This window comes from Gallus gallus, chromosome 1 (genome assembly GCF_016699485.2).
Source record: "Gallus gallus isolate bGalGal1 chromosome 1, bGalGal1.mat.broiler.GRCg7b, whole genome shotgun sequence".
Lineage (NCBI taxonomy): Eukaryota > Metazoa > Chordata > Aves > Galliformes > Phasianidae > Gallus > Gallus gallus.
The window spans coordinates 76,307,363-76,322,380 of NC_052532.1; the positions used below are offsets into that span (position 1 = coordinate 76,307,363).

The 15,018-nt window shown below is 39.2% G+C and overlaps 1 protein-coding gene across 1 annotated transcript in view; it reads right to left on the reverse strand.

Annotated features, from left to right (window-relative positions):
• Positions 1 to 9,452, reverse strand: part of OVST (ovostatin) — a 35,279-nt gene extending 25,827 nt beyond the window's left edge. Inside the window, exons 1-12 of the mRNA NM_205226.3 lie at positions 9,273 to 9,452; positions 8,590 to 8,773; positions 8,071 to 8,227; positions 7,166 to 7,218; positions 6,807 to 6,827; positions 5,601 to 5,769; positions 4,978 to 5,062; positions 3,430 to 3,541; positions 2,351 to 2,465; positions 2,032 to 2,141; positions 1,085 to 1,243; positions 457 to 684 (exon numbers count right to left, since the gene is read on the reverse strand). Coding sequence (NP_990557.3) covers positions 457 to 684; positions 1,085 to 1,243; positions 2,032 to 2,141; positions 2,351 to 2,465; positions 3,430 to 3,541; positions 4,978 to 5,062; positions 5,601 to 5,769; positions 6,807 to 6,827; positions 7,166 to 7,218; positions 8,071 to 8,227; positions 8,590 to 8,773; positions 9,273 to 9,394 — 1,515 coding nt within the window. The 5' untranslated portion in view covers positions 9,395 to 9,452. The remainder of the gene's footprint in view (positions 1 to 456; positions 685 to 1,084; positions 1,244 to 2,031; positions 2,142 to 2,350; positions 2,466 to 3,429; positions 3,542 to 4,977; positions 5,063 to 5,600; positions 5,770 to 6,806; positions 6,828 to 7,165; positions 7,219 to 8,070; positions 8,228 to 8,589; positions 8,774 to 9,272) is intronic.
• Positions 9,453 to 15,018: the final 5,566 nt, after the last annotated feature.

Sequence of the window (15,018 nt, forward strand, 5' to 3'; positions counted from 1 at the left end):
AAGAAAGTGGCAATCAAATTCAACATGTGTCAATATGACCATTGAGACGCACATTGGCATGGCTTCAAATGTTTAAATATCAGCCATAAGGCATGCTAGATGCTGCCACTGCTGCTGCTACTGGCCAGGAAACAGCAGAAAAAACGATGGAAGGGACTAGGGCAAGGAAAAAGAGTTTATTGGACGGAAGGGAAATGAACCATGGCCTAAGACAGTATAAGAATTGTTAAAGGTGGTTACTTGCTATAAAATAAAGTAACCTGGCCAGACACGTCAGATTATTTTCCCTGAGTTTTTCTAAGTCAGCTTGGTACTGTTTCTGATCTTAGGTTACTGGCCATTGTGGTGGCTTTCAGAAACTGGAAGAGCTCACTACCATAACTGCTGTGGATGGACTGCCAGATAGGTTCCTGGTAAAGACCTTTCAGTGAAACTGTGCAATAAACCTATACTCACCACATAGTAGAAGTTCACGATATTGATATGCTCGTATCCTTCTGTGTTCAAGATATAGTACACGGTGATCATCCTCTTCTGCCCACAGCTCATATCTTTCCACAAAGGTTCAATCCTCACAAAACTGCTAGTCCAGGAGTATAAGCGCTGGACAGAGAGAGATGCATCTGGATAGGAAGGCTCTATCCAGCCTTCAGAATGGCACTGGTCACTGGTTTTGTATAATGCCTGATTAGGAGAGGTAGAAGGGAAGAAAAGGAAAACAAACATAGCTCACTAGGGAAATCATTGTCACATACATCAGAAAGATTAGTTCACAGAATCCACAAATCTAAGAATCACATCTAAAGCCAAACAGGTAACGAAGAAGTAGCACAATGATCTTGCAGCCTTGCAGCAAGACACTGCATTGCAACAACTCAGGTACTTTTCTCACTTCTTTTATGGCAGTTTTTTGAGAACTCTAGAACGTGAAATAAGACAAAATATATTTTATTATCAGAATTCAAACCTCATTTCATAATTTTGGGTTCAGTTTAAGATCAGTTTTCTCTGTCTCTGTTTCTGTCACCCTCTCCCCCATTCTATTCCTCTCCTTCCCTCCCCTCCCATCTTGTTCAGTACTCACTTTCAGACTAAGCTCAGGATCAAATATTTTGGATGTGTCAATGCTAAACGGAGCAATGCCATTAATATCAGTGGTGAAGTTGTGTGTATTCTTGTTATTAACAAATAGCTGAATAACTTTATTGGAAATAGGAGAGTTGTCTTTGTCTACCAGCTTGATCTATAGGAGAAGAAAATGACAAATATGTTTATATTGTTATATTTCTGTGAATAGGTATGCACAATTTACAGCCCTTCTCTCTCCACAGAGCAGAATTGCTTTTTCTCCTCTCTTTGAAATAATACTTTTAAAAAATGTGTGTCTACACTGTCTGCCATCTCAGTTATCTTGCAATGCATGCAAAGGGAGCTTCCTCAGCAGCTGTTGCATCACTGAATGTGGAGCAATAACTTCTTAAGTCTCATCTCTTTAATCATCACTCCTTTCTGACTATATATTTCCAGTTTAAATATACAATTACATTCCTCCATTTTTTCCATTTATATCTACTCTTTCAATCACTGAGAGAATGATGTGGGATTTGTCACTAAACATAAAGTCATGAAAAGGCTTGTAGATACAGAAACTGTTGTTAATTTTATTTTTTTTAAGTAAAATTTATTTCACTCTATCTTCCATCATATCCCAGTATTTTTACTTTTTTTAAAAATCATTTGTATTTGTCATTTTTGAAGAGAGAAGCAGTGATTTGTACCAAGTTGAAAATACAAGTCAGAAATACGCTTGCTAATGGATTGTGTTGTGTTGAAGTATTTCTGGCAGACACAAACCCAAACAATCTTATACTCATCTATACTCAGAATTACTGATAGGACACTGTATATGTAAAGAAAGAAGCCTAGGGAGAAAACAGTTCCCGCAAATAATCCCCCAATCTTTCCCATCACTGTTATCTTGTTATTTCCTCTCAGTCATCTTCGATACAATCTCTTTATGCTCTCACTTACCTGTCCAAAATAAGGAATTCCTCTTCTGTAGTGATGATCCACATTCTCAAACTGTAAACTGCTCATCACTTGAGTTATGGAAATAGACTGAGTAGCTGTAAGTTGCAGACCTGTAAGAAATGCCCAGAGTCAAAGGAAAATACACTTTATCTTGCATGTATCTTCATCAGACTTAACATTTGCATAGAAATATGCTTATAAAAATGGACATTCTTCTTTAAAAAGACATCCTTGTGCTCAGAAACAGGGGTTGAATACTCCTTACTTTCTTTTTTGATGATACCACTATTGTTGTTTCTGACTGCGCAGAAGGAATTACCTGTTCCTTTCTCTGTGACAATGGCTTTCACATCAAGATTCCTCTTGTAACCAATGCGATTTAGTTCAAAGACCTTGGAGCTGAGAATGTGGGAGAGGCAGCCATCTGTATCCAGCTGGAGATGAAGAAAACTAATCCTGTTACAAGGATGACAGCTTACAAAATATATTGGTAATACACAAGACCTTTATCTACTGATATCTTTAACCGTTACTGAAGTCTTGTGCAGATGCTTCCTGTGACATTGCCTTACACCTATGATCCAAGACAGTATGCTGCATTCATAAGTCCATCAAACTCCCATTTGTTCTGTCTTACGAAGTGTCCAGCATTGCCTGGCCACAGTGGGAGATGAATGACACTCCCATCAGTTTCGACATGAGAGGAGACCAAGAAACTCTTGCAAATAGTTGTTCAGTCTTACTCTCCCTGTCAGGCAGATCTTGTCTCTGGGGAGTGTGGGAGAATACTGATGCATACAAAATCAATCGTGAGTACATTGCATGCTCTTTTCTTCCCATTATTTTTTAATTTCTTAGTATATTGTCCTAGAAATAGTGTTGCATAGTATTGAATGAACATAGATCATCTCTGCTTATAATGATAGATATATAACTAGTGAGACAAATGAAAGTAAAGTTCTTGTGTCTATACATATCCCATATATGCAGATAACTTATTCCACCTAATGAATGACAGGCCTTGCACAGCAGAGTGAAAATCGACAAAAAATTTTTAGTGAATTTAATCAGTTGAGTTCTCTGCTGTCAAGAGGAGAATTTTCCAAAGCTTTCAAAAAGGAGCATCCTCTCATTACTTTCAAAATTATTATATAGGACAGGATCAATATGCACATTTCAGGTGGGAAACTAAGAAAGAACATGTCAGTACTTCGTGAGGCCTAAAACCCAGAAGAGAATTAAATGCTCTGAGTTCCTGGAAGTGATCTAAGCAAATAGATGAATAGAGTAAAGTGAAGCAACAATGAAAGGAAAAAAAAGTGCAGCAAGCAAAGGAAGAGATGCAGGAACACTGAGGAGAGAGCAAGCATAAAGAGAAACAATAATTATGCATCATACATCTTTGGTAAATGATTGACAAACTGGGCTTTTCTTGCACCTCCCGTATGAATCAAAATCCCTGCACACACTGAGCTGGACCTTCCCCTCAACAGGCTGACCATAGGTGTACCTAGGAGAAGAAGAAATAGGTCTGTGAGGTGATGCTTGAAAAACTGACTTAAATTAACCTGTTCAGGAATAGACCCAGGATGAGCAGTGACCTGGCAAGCCAGGCACTGGAGTAATTTCACAGGCATTTCCCTAATTCTCCCTCTGTTCCAGAAAGATAATACAAATGTGAAGTTGAAAAACTGATAAGGTTTACTTCACTGTAAATATCAAAATAAATACATCTATAAGGATGGTAGTCAAACATGACTACTATATGATGACTGTTTTCTACACTGTTCATCTTAGAGCGAAGTTCTGGACTTACTGAGATAAAAATTAAACTTCTCGTAACTGCAAGTTGAGAATGGCAAGCTGGACATGAGCCAGCAATGCCAGCCCAGAAAGCCAACCATATCCTGGGGTGCATCAAAAGAAGCGTGGTCAGCAGGTCAAGGGAGATGGTCTTGGCCCTCTACTCTGCTGGCAAGACCTCACCTGGAGTACTGCATTCAGATGTGGAGTCCTCAGTACAGGAGAGACACAGACCTGTTAGAGCATGTTCAGAGAAAAGCTACAACAATGATCTAAGGGATGGAACACCTTCCCTATGAGGACAGGCTAAGAGAGCTGGGACTGTTCAGCCTGGGGAAGAGACAGCTCTGGGGAGATAGTGGCCTTTCAATATCTAAAGACAGAAGAGTCCCCAGGCCTCTCAGCCTTTCCTCATACAAGAAGCACTCTAGGTTTCTAACCATCTCGGTGGCCCTTCACTGAACTCTCTAGTAGATCTCTGCCTTTTCTGAGCTGAGGAACTAAGAACTGGACACAGTATTTCAGATGTAGCTGCACCAGGGGAGAGCTGAAGGGAAGGATCATCTTCCTCTGCCTGCTGGCCACACCCCTTTTAATAGACCCCAGGATATCTTTGGCCTTCTTGTCCATAAGTGAACACTTCTGGGTCAAGGTCAACGTGTTATCCACAAGAATCCTTAGGTCCTTCTTCTCAGAGTTAATTTCTAGCAGATCATCCCCTAACCCACACTGCTGCCTATGGTTATTTCTCTTTAAGTGCAAAACTCTATATTTGCTCTTATTGAAGTTCGTTTAGGTTTTAAAGATAGCCAGAACTTTAAGACTGCTAGAATTTAACCGCTAGAATTTAATGGTGGTCTGCCGTATGAAGGCCTTCCTCTGAAGTGAGTTGCTGAGAGACACATTCTATTTTAAAAAGGGTGGGTCAACCCACTAAATACCAGTGTGAAGAGAATACTCATACAATAAAATGAGAAGAGATCACAAATAAATGAAAGCTCTAAACATCAAGTCAGCCCTAACCAGTCTCTTCAGAGAGCCTATTAATTTTGGTATCTTCTCTAAGGCCTGTCTCTTTCCCCGGTATCTGATGAATTCTTGCTTTCTGGCATATTTTCTAATCGCTCTGCACTTGGTACTTACACTGCGCAGATTTTCACTGTCAATTCTGAATCCATGACTGTAAGACTTCCTGGTGCAGTGACTGTAACATCAAATTTTGGCAACACTACAACAGCAACAACAAACCAACATTGGCATTATTGTCAACTTGCAGGTTGAGATAAAATAGAGAATGAGGTTATATCATTAGTCAGAGATGGAATGCAAGCTCAGAACTGGGGTGTCAAAATGTCTCAGAAGTGATGTGACATGTGAAGACTAATATAGCTGGGTTTTTTGAAAGTTTTGAAGAGAAGTCAAAACTTACGAGTGATGAATTCTGTGATGCCTAGAAGCATTGGCCAGCTTTGGCCAGGAAAGTTGATGGATCAGGCTGAAAGAAGGTTACTTTGTCACAGTGGATTTTTCCATCAATTTCCTAATCTGTTATGCAGATTCTTTTCCCAGCTGAATCTGTGCAAAGTGGTTAATTTCTTTTCTTTGTCTTTTTTCTTCTTTTTCTCTCCAATTTTTAATGACAGCTATATGGTGTTATATTTGCTAGGAAGATGTTTGAAGTGTTATCAATCAAAAGGACTGCTTGATGAAGATTTATTGCTATTCATGTTTTCTACTCTGACTTAAAACCAGCAGGTAGCATTTACCATATTCCTCCACAAGGAATGAATGACTTGTTCTCTCTCCTGATTTCTTTGTTACAATAATTTTGTAGTTTCCTAGTATAGGCTCTTCAGTTAGTGGGAATTCAATCTGGACAATGTTAATCTCTGACGTCACATTTTGCCACTGAAAGATCCTGTTGTTCTGTGGATCCTGAGGGGAAAAAATATAGATTCACAGTTTGTTTGCATTTGAAATCTTCTGCAATTAGCTAACAAAACCAGAAACAATGAAGCAAATAGGTAAAGTTCCTTTTACTCACTGAGGAAGTTGTTTAATGTGAATACCTTGAGATACATTATGTTTAATACTTGTTATCAATGTTGCTAGATTCTCATCTGTTGATCTCATATTTAACTCTCCTTTGTTGTGTCTATTTATTAGCCTCAATGATCAGAGAAAGTTGCACTATACTTTTCTTCTCTGCTCCTTAGCATATATTTTCTGGCTTCATGCTGAAGGAGAGAAAATCCATACTTTATACTTTCCCTTCAGCCTATCTTTTTTTTTCAACTGCCAGAAGAAGGAAGGAAACATCTCTTCTGCAGTGAGGTGTCATTTTCCTCCAAGTATATTTTATGCTAGGTTAAAGAGTACTCATTCAGCACATTTCCTTGAACTCTTTAAACTAGAGACTGAAACAAACAAACAACAAAAAAAGAGAAAAAAGAAAAAAAGAAAAACAACCTGTGAAGCTCCAAATATTTATGATTCAATGTAGACAAAAGGATGTCATGCGACATCAAGTTATAACAAAATCTTTCAGAAATATTATCTAGATGTGGGCTATGTTTGCTATTTAGAAACCACTGCAAAAAGCCATGGCAGTGCCAACAGCTACTAATTTTATCCACTGCCTATACTTGTTCATAATTTTCAAGAGGTTTGAGTTATGAAAAGATTTACTTCCAAACAAGTTGAACAAACTGAAGGGAGTAGAGTAGGGTCAAAGTCAGTCACAAGAACAGTTTGACTTTTAAGTCTGCTGAGATGAAATTAGATTTGTTTTCCATCTTAGTAAAGTTTGCTTGAAAGTATCCTGAAAATTTATGGAGTTTCTGTTAATTTTTGCCAGTGTACTTAGGCGTAAGATTTGGCTGTGTATAGACATGTGCAAACCAATGTAAACATATGTGCTCTAGATTTCATTTTTGTAAGTGTGATATATTTGAAAGAGAAAAATCTCTTACCTGAACTGCAATCAAAGGGTACTGAAAGGAACAAAGTAAGAGAAGAGATTAGATGTCTGAACAAACACAAATTATTTTCCTGCCAGGATTGTGAGAAATGCCTAACTAATAATAATAGCAGAGATAGTCATCTCTTATTACAATCAGTTTACATAGTAGTTCAACTTCAATAGGATTACATAAAGAAAACTGATGAAATGAGAGGGCTGGGGCAGATTCTTATCATACTGGATTTAGTGCTATCCAGGAGCATTGAGTATGTAGAATTAGTAGTGCCTCTGATAAGATAAACAATCATAGTAAGTCTTCAACTTTATATTTCCCCATTTAAATACAGAGGCATATTTCAGATCACTCACCATCTCTTGAACAGGTTTAAAATTGAAATCCAGAGCAACGACACGAAACATCACTGGAAAGACAAAGTACAAGGCATTAGAATTAACCAGAGTTTATTTAGCTGAGCATGAGTTTCTGCATTCGTTAGCACTTCCAGTTTCATTTGTTCTTCTAACAATCTCACTTGCACAGGATGTAGGTAATAAAATGCATTTGGAGGTAAAAGAATCCTACTCTGTGGAAACTATGCAGAGTGCACTTCCCCCAGCATTGTATTCTCATACTTTTACACAAAAGTTTGCTTAACCTCAGAGCAAAGGGATAGCTGCACTGCTATGCAGGTCACATACTCTCATCTGAGAACCATAATTAATTTAGTGGCTGGCTGCATTATGTAGACAAATTTATTCCTCTTTATTATACCACCTCAAAGTGAAGTTTGTTGCTTTGCATATATGATAGCTTCAAATATGCTGGTGACAGGATAAACTGTCAGTTTTGTTGTTGTTGTTGTTTTGCTAATGCAGTCTAATTCTTGTTAGTGCACTTTGTTCTCATCTTCTACAGGATTTTACATTTTTTTTTACTTTACTAGAGAAAACTGAAAGGAAGATAATGAATTACTTTATTATGAAAAACATGCCTCAAAAATATCCTTAAAAAGCATTATGTTTCCAGCATTTAATTTAATCTACTCCCCCACCTCAAAACCAAATAACCTGATGAAGAATCAGGCTGTGTTTGTGGGCCACCTTTGTGGCACCAATTTCTTTCCTTCATGTTATTTATTAAGGTAGTACTCATCCATAATTAAAATATAGCTGATCCAGTCTAACTACTATGATATTTGTCTGACCTCTGGAAAGAAATAGTCTGTCAGTGTTTTCTACAATGTTCTAGTGCTATAAACTAAATAAATATTCACCACTCTGTCCTGGCTTGTATATGGGTTTGTCTGTCTGCACAAAGACAAAGCTCTCCATGTTCCAAATCATCACTGACCGCCGCTCTTTCAGGTCAAATGTTGTGCCCTTGGCTGTGAAGGAAATGAAAGCCAGTGAGACAGAAGTGACAGGAGGAATCTGTGAGGAAACAAAAAAACAAGGGGACGATGTTAGTCTTGAAATCAATTTCACCAGACTTGGTGGAACACTTCTACCTGTGGACTGAACTGCTAAAAAGAGAAACTTAACTCACTCCCATCACTTGATACATCTTTCTTGAATCTTTCTCTTCTGTCAATTAAAAATCTCTCATTTTCTGTCACTACAGCTCTCCTCTACTTCCTTTTTAATTCAGTGTGTTTTTTTCCTTCCAGTGCTTGTTTCTCTTTGCAAATCTTTGTTCTATCTTTCTTGGCCTTCCTTACATTTTCTATAGATTTCTCACATTAGCTATCACAACTTTGACTTTTCCATCAGGACTTAAATTCAAATTAATTTACCATGAAGTTCAAGCACTGTAGACCGTTGCTTGTTGTTGTGTTTTTCTCAAAAATAGTGGTGTTAATGGTATCATACTCCAGGACGACTCTGACAGATATTGTTTGATTGAGGTTGAAGAACTGCAGGCAAACCTGACTTGGAGAGTCACTTTGGAGAACAGCAGGCACCATTAGAACATATTGCCTGCAAGATCCAAACAACATAGTGATCAATCTTGTCATAGAGAATGGAGCCTCAACAGGAAGAAGCAAAATATTTGTATTGTTCAACACTCACTAATTGGTTTAGAATAAATATAGGACATTCTTTCTGATACCCCTCACTCCTCCTTTGTAGCACCCAAAAATCCCAGCCCTGGGTTCCCCACACAATTCTGCCAGCACCCATCACTCTTACCCTTTAGCTTATTACTAAATTATATTGCTACTACTACTGCTACTGTCCTTCCTGAACACAAACATCAATTTCTATGAAAATTCTGCAATAGGCAGTAGGTCTACTTGGTATTAAATGAGAGCTATTCACTTGCCATACACATTCCAGTTTAACTTAATTCTCCAAATATGAAAGATAAGGTTTCACAGTATTTAATATTTAGAGTAAAAGTAATGCCATCAACTAGCCTTGTCTTTAAAATCTTACTAGTACTTAGTACTACTAATAGTATTATAGTAGTTCTTACGGCTCAGGTTCCTTTCCAGCTGCTGCATGGAGAAGAAGAATAGCCAGAATAAACTTCAACCACATTTTTCTTACTGTTAGACAGAAGAAAGAGAGAATTTCTCTTCCCAAGAAACAATGCATCGCCTACTAGTTTAACAGTTCTGCAGCATTCCTCATTGAGAGCTCCAGGGGGAAGGAGCTGTCCCTTTAACTCCTCCCTGGCTCCTTCTTTAGATACTAGTGCATTTATAATTGCAGCAAGGGGTGGAGATCCTAGTCTGTCCTATTTCTTTGAAGAACCTCCCCTAACTCCACTGCAACCTAAATCAGTTCACTATCTTCAGATGGCAACACTTTACAGTGATTTTTTGAATGTCCTTAGCAGTCATATTTTCCTGGTGAGGGGATTCTCTTCTTATGATGATATTTGGAACAGAAAAGCATGAAGTGACCTAAAACAGAAGTAATCTGTCAAACTACATTAATATTTTGAGAGTTTACCTCATCATTCTTGTAATCTACCTCTTGGATTCCCAGTCTGAATGAAATAAACTAACTTCCTAAACTTTGACACCTGATTCTGGTTAAGTAATATATTGGTTTCTCTTTTCACTTCCTTTGTACATATTTTGAACACTGAAGAGATGGACTAATATTTTGCCATTAAGCACCTTGCAGTGTTTTTTATTTCAGCTTGAAAATAGACAGCTGATGAATCCATACAAATTTGTTAGTTCCACAGAGTTCTAGTTTATACTTGTGCAGAAGTTACATTTTCTTGTTGTAGTTTTACAGGGGAAAACCATCTGCTTTCATCCAAAGAGCTATTGGTTTGTTTGTTTCTTTGCTTGTTTGTTTTGAAATATAAAGAAGAATTGTCTCCTTTCATTCTGTCTTGCGCTGAAGAGAAATTAAAGCAGTCTGTGATCTGCACCCCACAAGAAAAGCAATGCTGGAAAGTGGTTGTTTGATAGTTATTATTCCTTTTTTTTTCCATTCATATTGGTATGTGTACTGGATCCGACTAGGATGAATTTATGAAGTGAGATTTCTTCACAGTATCTTGTATGGCATTGTGTTTTGCCTACGTGGCTAAACATATGTGAAAAACATTAGTGTTTTACCCTGTGGTGAACAATGCTTGCACAGTGTAAAGGCTTTCTCTTTCTCCTCCATCCAAAGGTCAGTAAGTTGTGGACATAGCCAAAAGGAACTAATGAATAAATTCCTCTTTTGTTTTCCTTCACTTTTGTGTGTGTATTTTTGCTTTTCTTAATAATCTGTCTTTATCTCAACCAAGTCTTTTCACCTTCCTTCTGTTCTTTTCTTCCAATGTCCAGGGAGAAGGATGTGAGCAAAAGGTAGAGTAGATGCTAGAAGTGCCAAACTTCATTTCATGCTAGCAGCATGGTTAATTTTATAGACCTAAAGCCAAGAATATATAGTTTTAAAGGCAGAGCATCTTCATAGAAGAGTAATTTTCTCCTAGCGGAAAAAAAAAAAAAAAGGGTGTAATTTTTCTTGTTTACTGCTAGAGTATAATGCAGGGAATGGTAGCATGTGCCATCCATGACAACTATGAAAATGTCTTCTTTTATGCCTGTAAATTTTTAAAGAAGTATCAAATCATATGAAAATGAAACAAGGCAGCAGCAACCAGTTGTCAGCCAGATTTCTTTATTACATTTGTGGTTGCTTAGACCACAGACAACACTGTGACATTCTGCTCTGAAAGCCCAGCTCCCTGTCATTTTTATTGAAGAGAACCTCAAGCACTATTAATGGTTCACAGAATTGTAGAAGTACAGAATGGTTTGGGTTGGAGGGGACCTTAAAAACCTTCAAGTTCCATCTCCTCTGCTCCTTTTCTCACTTTCTACTAGATCAGATTGCCCAGGGCCCCATCCAACCTGGCCTTGAACATCTCCAGGAATGGGGCATCAACAGCTTCTTTGGACAACATATTGCAGTGTCTCACTACCCTCTGAGTGGAAAATTTCCTCCTAATATCTAACCTGAATCTCCCCTCTCCTAGTTTAAAACCATTCCCCCTTGTCCTATCACTGTCAGATGCAGATAGTTCAGGAGCTTCACTTGGGATCAAGCTCAGTCTTCTCACCACAGGATACCCACACCAGGAGCTGTCAAGAATAGAAATTCACTGAGAAAGGCTTCATTTTGAGTTGACATTTTAAAATATCAGAAATAAAATGCCTTCCTCCCTCCCTCCCTCTCTCCCTCCCTCTCTCCCTCACTTTCTTTTTCTCTTTTTCTCTTTTTCTCTTTTTCTCTTTTTCTCTTTTTCTCTTTCCTTCCTTCCTTCCTTCCTTCCTTCCTTCCTTCCTTCCTTCCTTCCTTCCTTCCTTCCTTCCTTCCTTCCTTCCTTCCTTCCTTCCTTCCTTCCTTCCTTCCTTCCTTCCTTCCTTCCTTCCTTCCTTCCTTCCTTCCTTCCTTCCTTCCTTCCTTCCTTCCTTCCTTCCTTCCTTCCTTCCTTCCTTCCTTCCTTCTTTCCTTCCTTCCTTCCTTCCTTCCTTCCTTCCTTCCTTCCTTCCTTCCTTCCTTCCTTCCTTCTTTCTTTCACTGCTGCATTCAAAGGAGGCTCAACATAGAGAAACTTAGTTGTTAGAGCTGTGAAAATAAATTGAAAAGCACTGAATGAATATGTGACTGTGACTGCTTCCTATAAAACCTTTTCCAAGCAGATTAGATTGTAATCACTTGATTAGGATAGTAAAGGTCGAAATGCTTGGTTTGGCCCAGGTGGCTGGGGAACAATGCTGAAATACTGTAACAGCAGGTAAAGTCCTGTTTGACCAATAGCCTGTCCAGTCAAGTATACAATTTCTTTCATTGTTCTAAGTTATGTTTGCTTTGGAAAAGTTCTCATCAGCAAAGCTAGCTAAGGGGGTGGTGAGCTTATTAATGAAAATATGTGAATCCCTGGAGGAAGAGTGACAGTTGGCAGTGATATGTGACAGAGTTTACCTTAACAAAACACAGTGAAGGAAAGGCTGCCACAGTTTATTTCAGTGGTCTATGATATTTACTCTCTTAGAGAAGGCAGTGGTGTAAAAGATGGTATGTGATAGTCCAACAGTTGCAAGGATTCTGTCACAGCTGTAAGTCACATGAGTGCTGGTGAGTTCTACATTTTCAAATCCCTTTGTGCAATGAAGCCTAGGTCTGAGCAGAAATAGCTGTGTATGAGCTGAAGCAGTAAGACGACAGTCTTATTTGCTTGTCCTTGCTATGTCCTTGCAGTCCTACTGGTAAACATGCATGTCAAAGTTGGGTAGAGCTGAAGGCTGATTATTGACACTGCATCTGCATAAGCATGGGGGTGAATACAGGTTTAAAAAAGAAATTATGTTTCCTACATACACACAGTTTACCTGACAGAACTTGGGCTAAGCTGTACATGTAGTAGTACAGTCGGGCTACCGTGTTAGCCAGCACTTGATGAGGGACGACTTTGCTATTTCACTGCTCTCCTTATACGTACAGGACCAAGAGTTATTTAACACCTTCTGCTTGAACTTGACAGACAGCATCATCAGTCGTTGGGTTCAGATGTAGAGACATTACCAATAAAACAACTGAATATGTCCCTCAAAAACTATCTGGTACATAGTAAGTTCATCCCTCATGTAAATGTGAACAAAGATTTTATTAGAGGGAGAAGGAAAGAAAATACTTAATGACATATATAAAGATGGGAACTTCTGACATGTAATTCCAAAACCACAGCTAGTTAATTCCTATTCCCTGGTGAGACAATGAATTGACTGTACACCCCTTCTCTAAAACTGCCGTGCTAGCATTCAGCTCATGGCTGGTACTGAGAGACCTTCTTGTTTACAAAAAAGGTGACACAAGTTGCACGTGGTATTTCCATATATTTCACTCTCCTGGCTAGCAAGATACATGACGCTAAAATAGCCCTCTTCAGTGTGATGAACACTGCCAAACACACTCTCTGACATTTCATCTTGTTAGAAAAATCCCAGTCACTCTTCATCATATTCAAAAAGTCATGGCTGTCAGGTGAAGTCCCTGGTGTCTGGAAAAAGGGAAGCATCACTCTCATTTTTTAGAAAAAGAGAAAGGAAGATCTGGGAAACTACAGCCCAATGAGTGCCATATCTGAGGCTGGGAAAATCATGGAACAGATCTTCCTGGAAGCTATATTAAGGCACATGTAAGATGAGGAGGTGATCTGTGACAGCCAGCCTAACTTCACCAAGGGTAAGTTGTGTCTGACTAGTCTGGTGGCTTTCTATGATGGAGTTACTGCATCAGTAGACAAAGGAAGAGCAACTGATATCATCTACCTGGACTTATGCACAGCCTTTGATAGGGTCCCACACCACATTCTTATCTCTAAATTGGAAAAGTAAAGGTGAACTATTCAGTGGATTAAGGAATTGGGCGGATGGTCACAGAGTGTTAAGGTCAACTGCTCTATGTCGGAGTGGAGGCTGGTCATGAGTGGTATCTTCCAGGAGCTCTTGGGATCTCTAGCATCTTTAACATCTGTATTGATGACCTGGACTGTGGGGTTGAATGCACTCTTAGCAAGCTCACTTATGACACTAAGATGAGTGGTGCAGTTGATACAACAGAAGGAAGAGATACCATCCAGAGGGGCCTGGATAAACTTAAAAAATGGGCCCATTAGAATGAGGTTCAGCAGGGTCAAGTACGAAGAACTGACTTGTGTCAGAGCAATCCCAGATGTGTACAGACTGGGAGAAGAACTCTTTGAGAACAGCTCTGTGGAGGACTGGGGGGTCTTGGTAGAAGAAAAAATGTACATGAGCCAACAGTATGCACTTGTAGCCTGAAAGACCAACTATATCCTGGCCTGAATCAAAAGAGGGGTGGCCAGCAGGGCAAGGGAGGTGACCATAACCCCTCTACTCTGCCCTCGTGAGGCCCCATCTGATGTACTGTGTGCAGGTCTGAGATCCCTGGCACAAGAAAGCTGCTAGAGAGGGTCTAGAGGAGGGCCGTGAAGATGATTAGAGGGGCTGGAGCACCTCTCCTAAGAAAAAAGGCTGATGGAGCTGGGCTTGTCAGGCCTGGAGAAGAGTAGGCTCTGAAGAGAGCATGTAGTGGCCTTCCTGTACTTAAAGGGAGCTTATAAACTGGAGAGAGACTGACTTTTTACACAATCTGGTATTGATAGGACAAGGGGGAATGGTTTAAAACTAAAAGGGGGAATGGTTTAAAACTAAAAGGGGGGAGATTTAGATTACTTGTTAGGAGGACATATTTTATTCAGAAGGTGGTAAGGCACCAGAACAGGTTGCCCAAAGAAGCTGTAGATGTCCCATCCATGGGAGTGTTCAAGGCTGAGTTGGTAGGGGCGCTGGGCAACAATGATCTAGTAAGTGGCAACTCTGTCCATGGCAAGGGAGTTTGAACTAGGTGATGTTTAAGGTCCCTGCTAACTCAAACCATTCCGTTGTTCTGTGAATCTATGAACTTGTTGTTCATACTTCATTGCTACACACAACTCTCCTGTCTTCTGAGCCCTAACTTCTGCACTCTGTAAGTAGGTTGAGTTGTTTTGAGTTGAGTTGACAACTCCTGACTGTCCCACATAGAAAGAACTAGCTGTTTGAGGCTCTCAAATTGCCATGACTTTTCTCTACTTTTTGAAAGCCAGACACTTCATTTTCTCCTGCAGAATGCCTCACAGACACATAGTAACAATAGTTTTAATTTGTAAGTGTTCAGAATTCTTGGTTAGCTCCTGATGG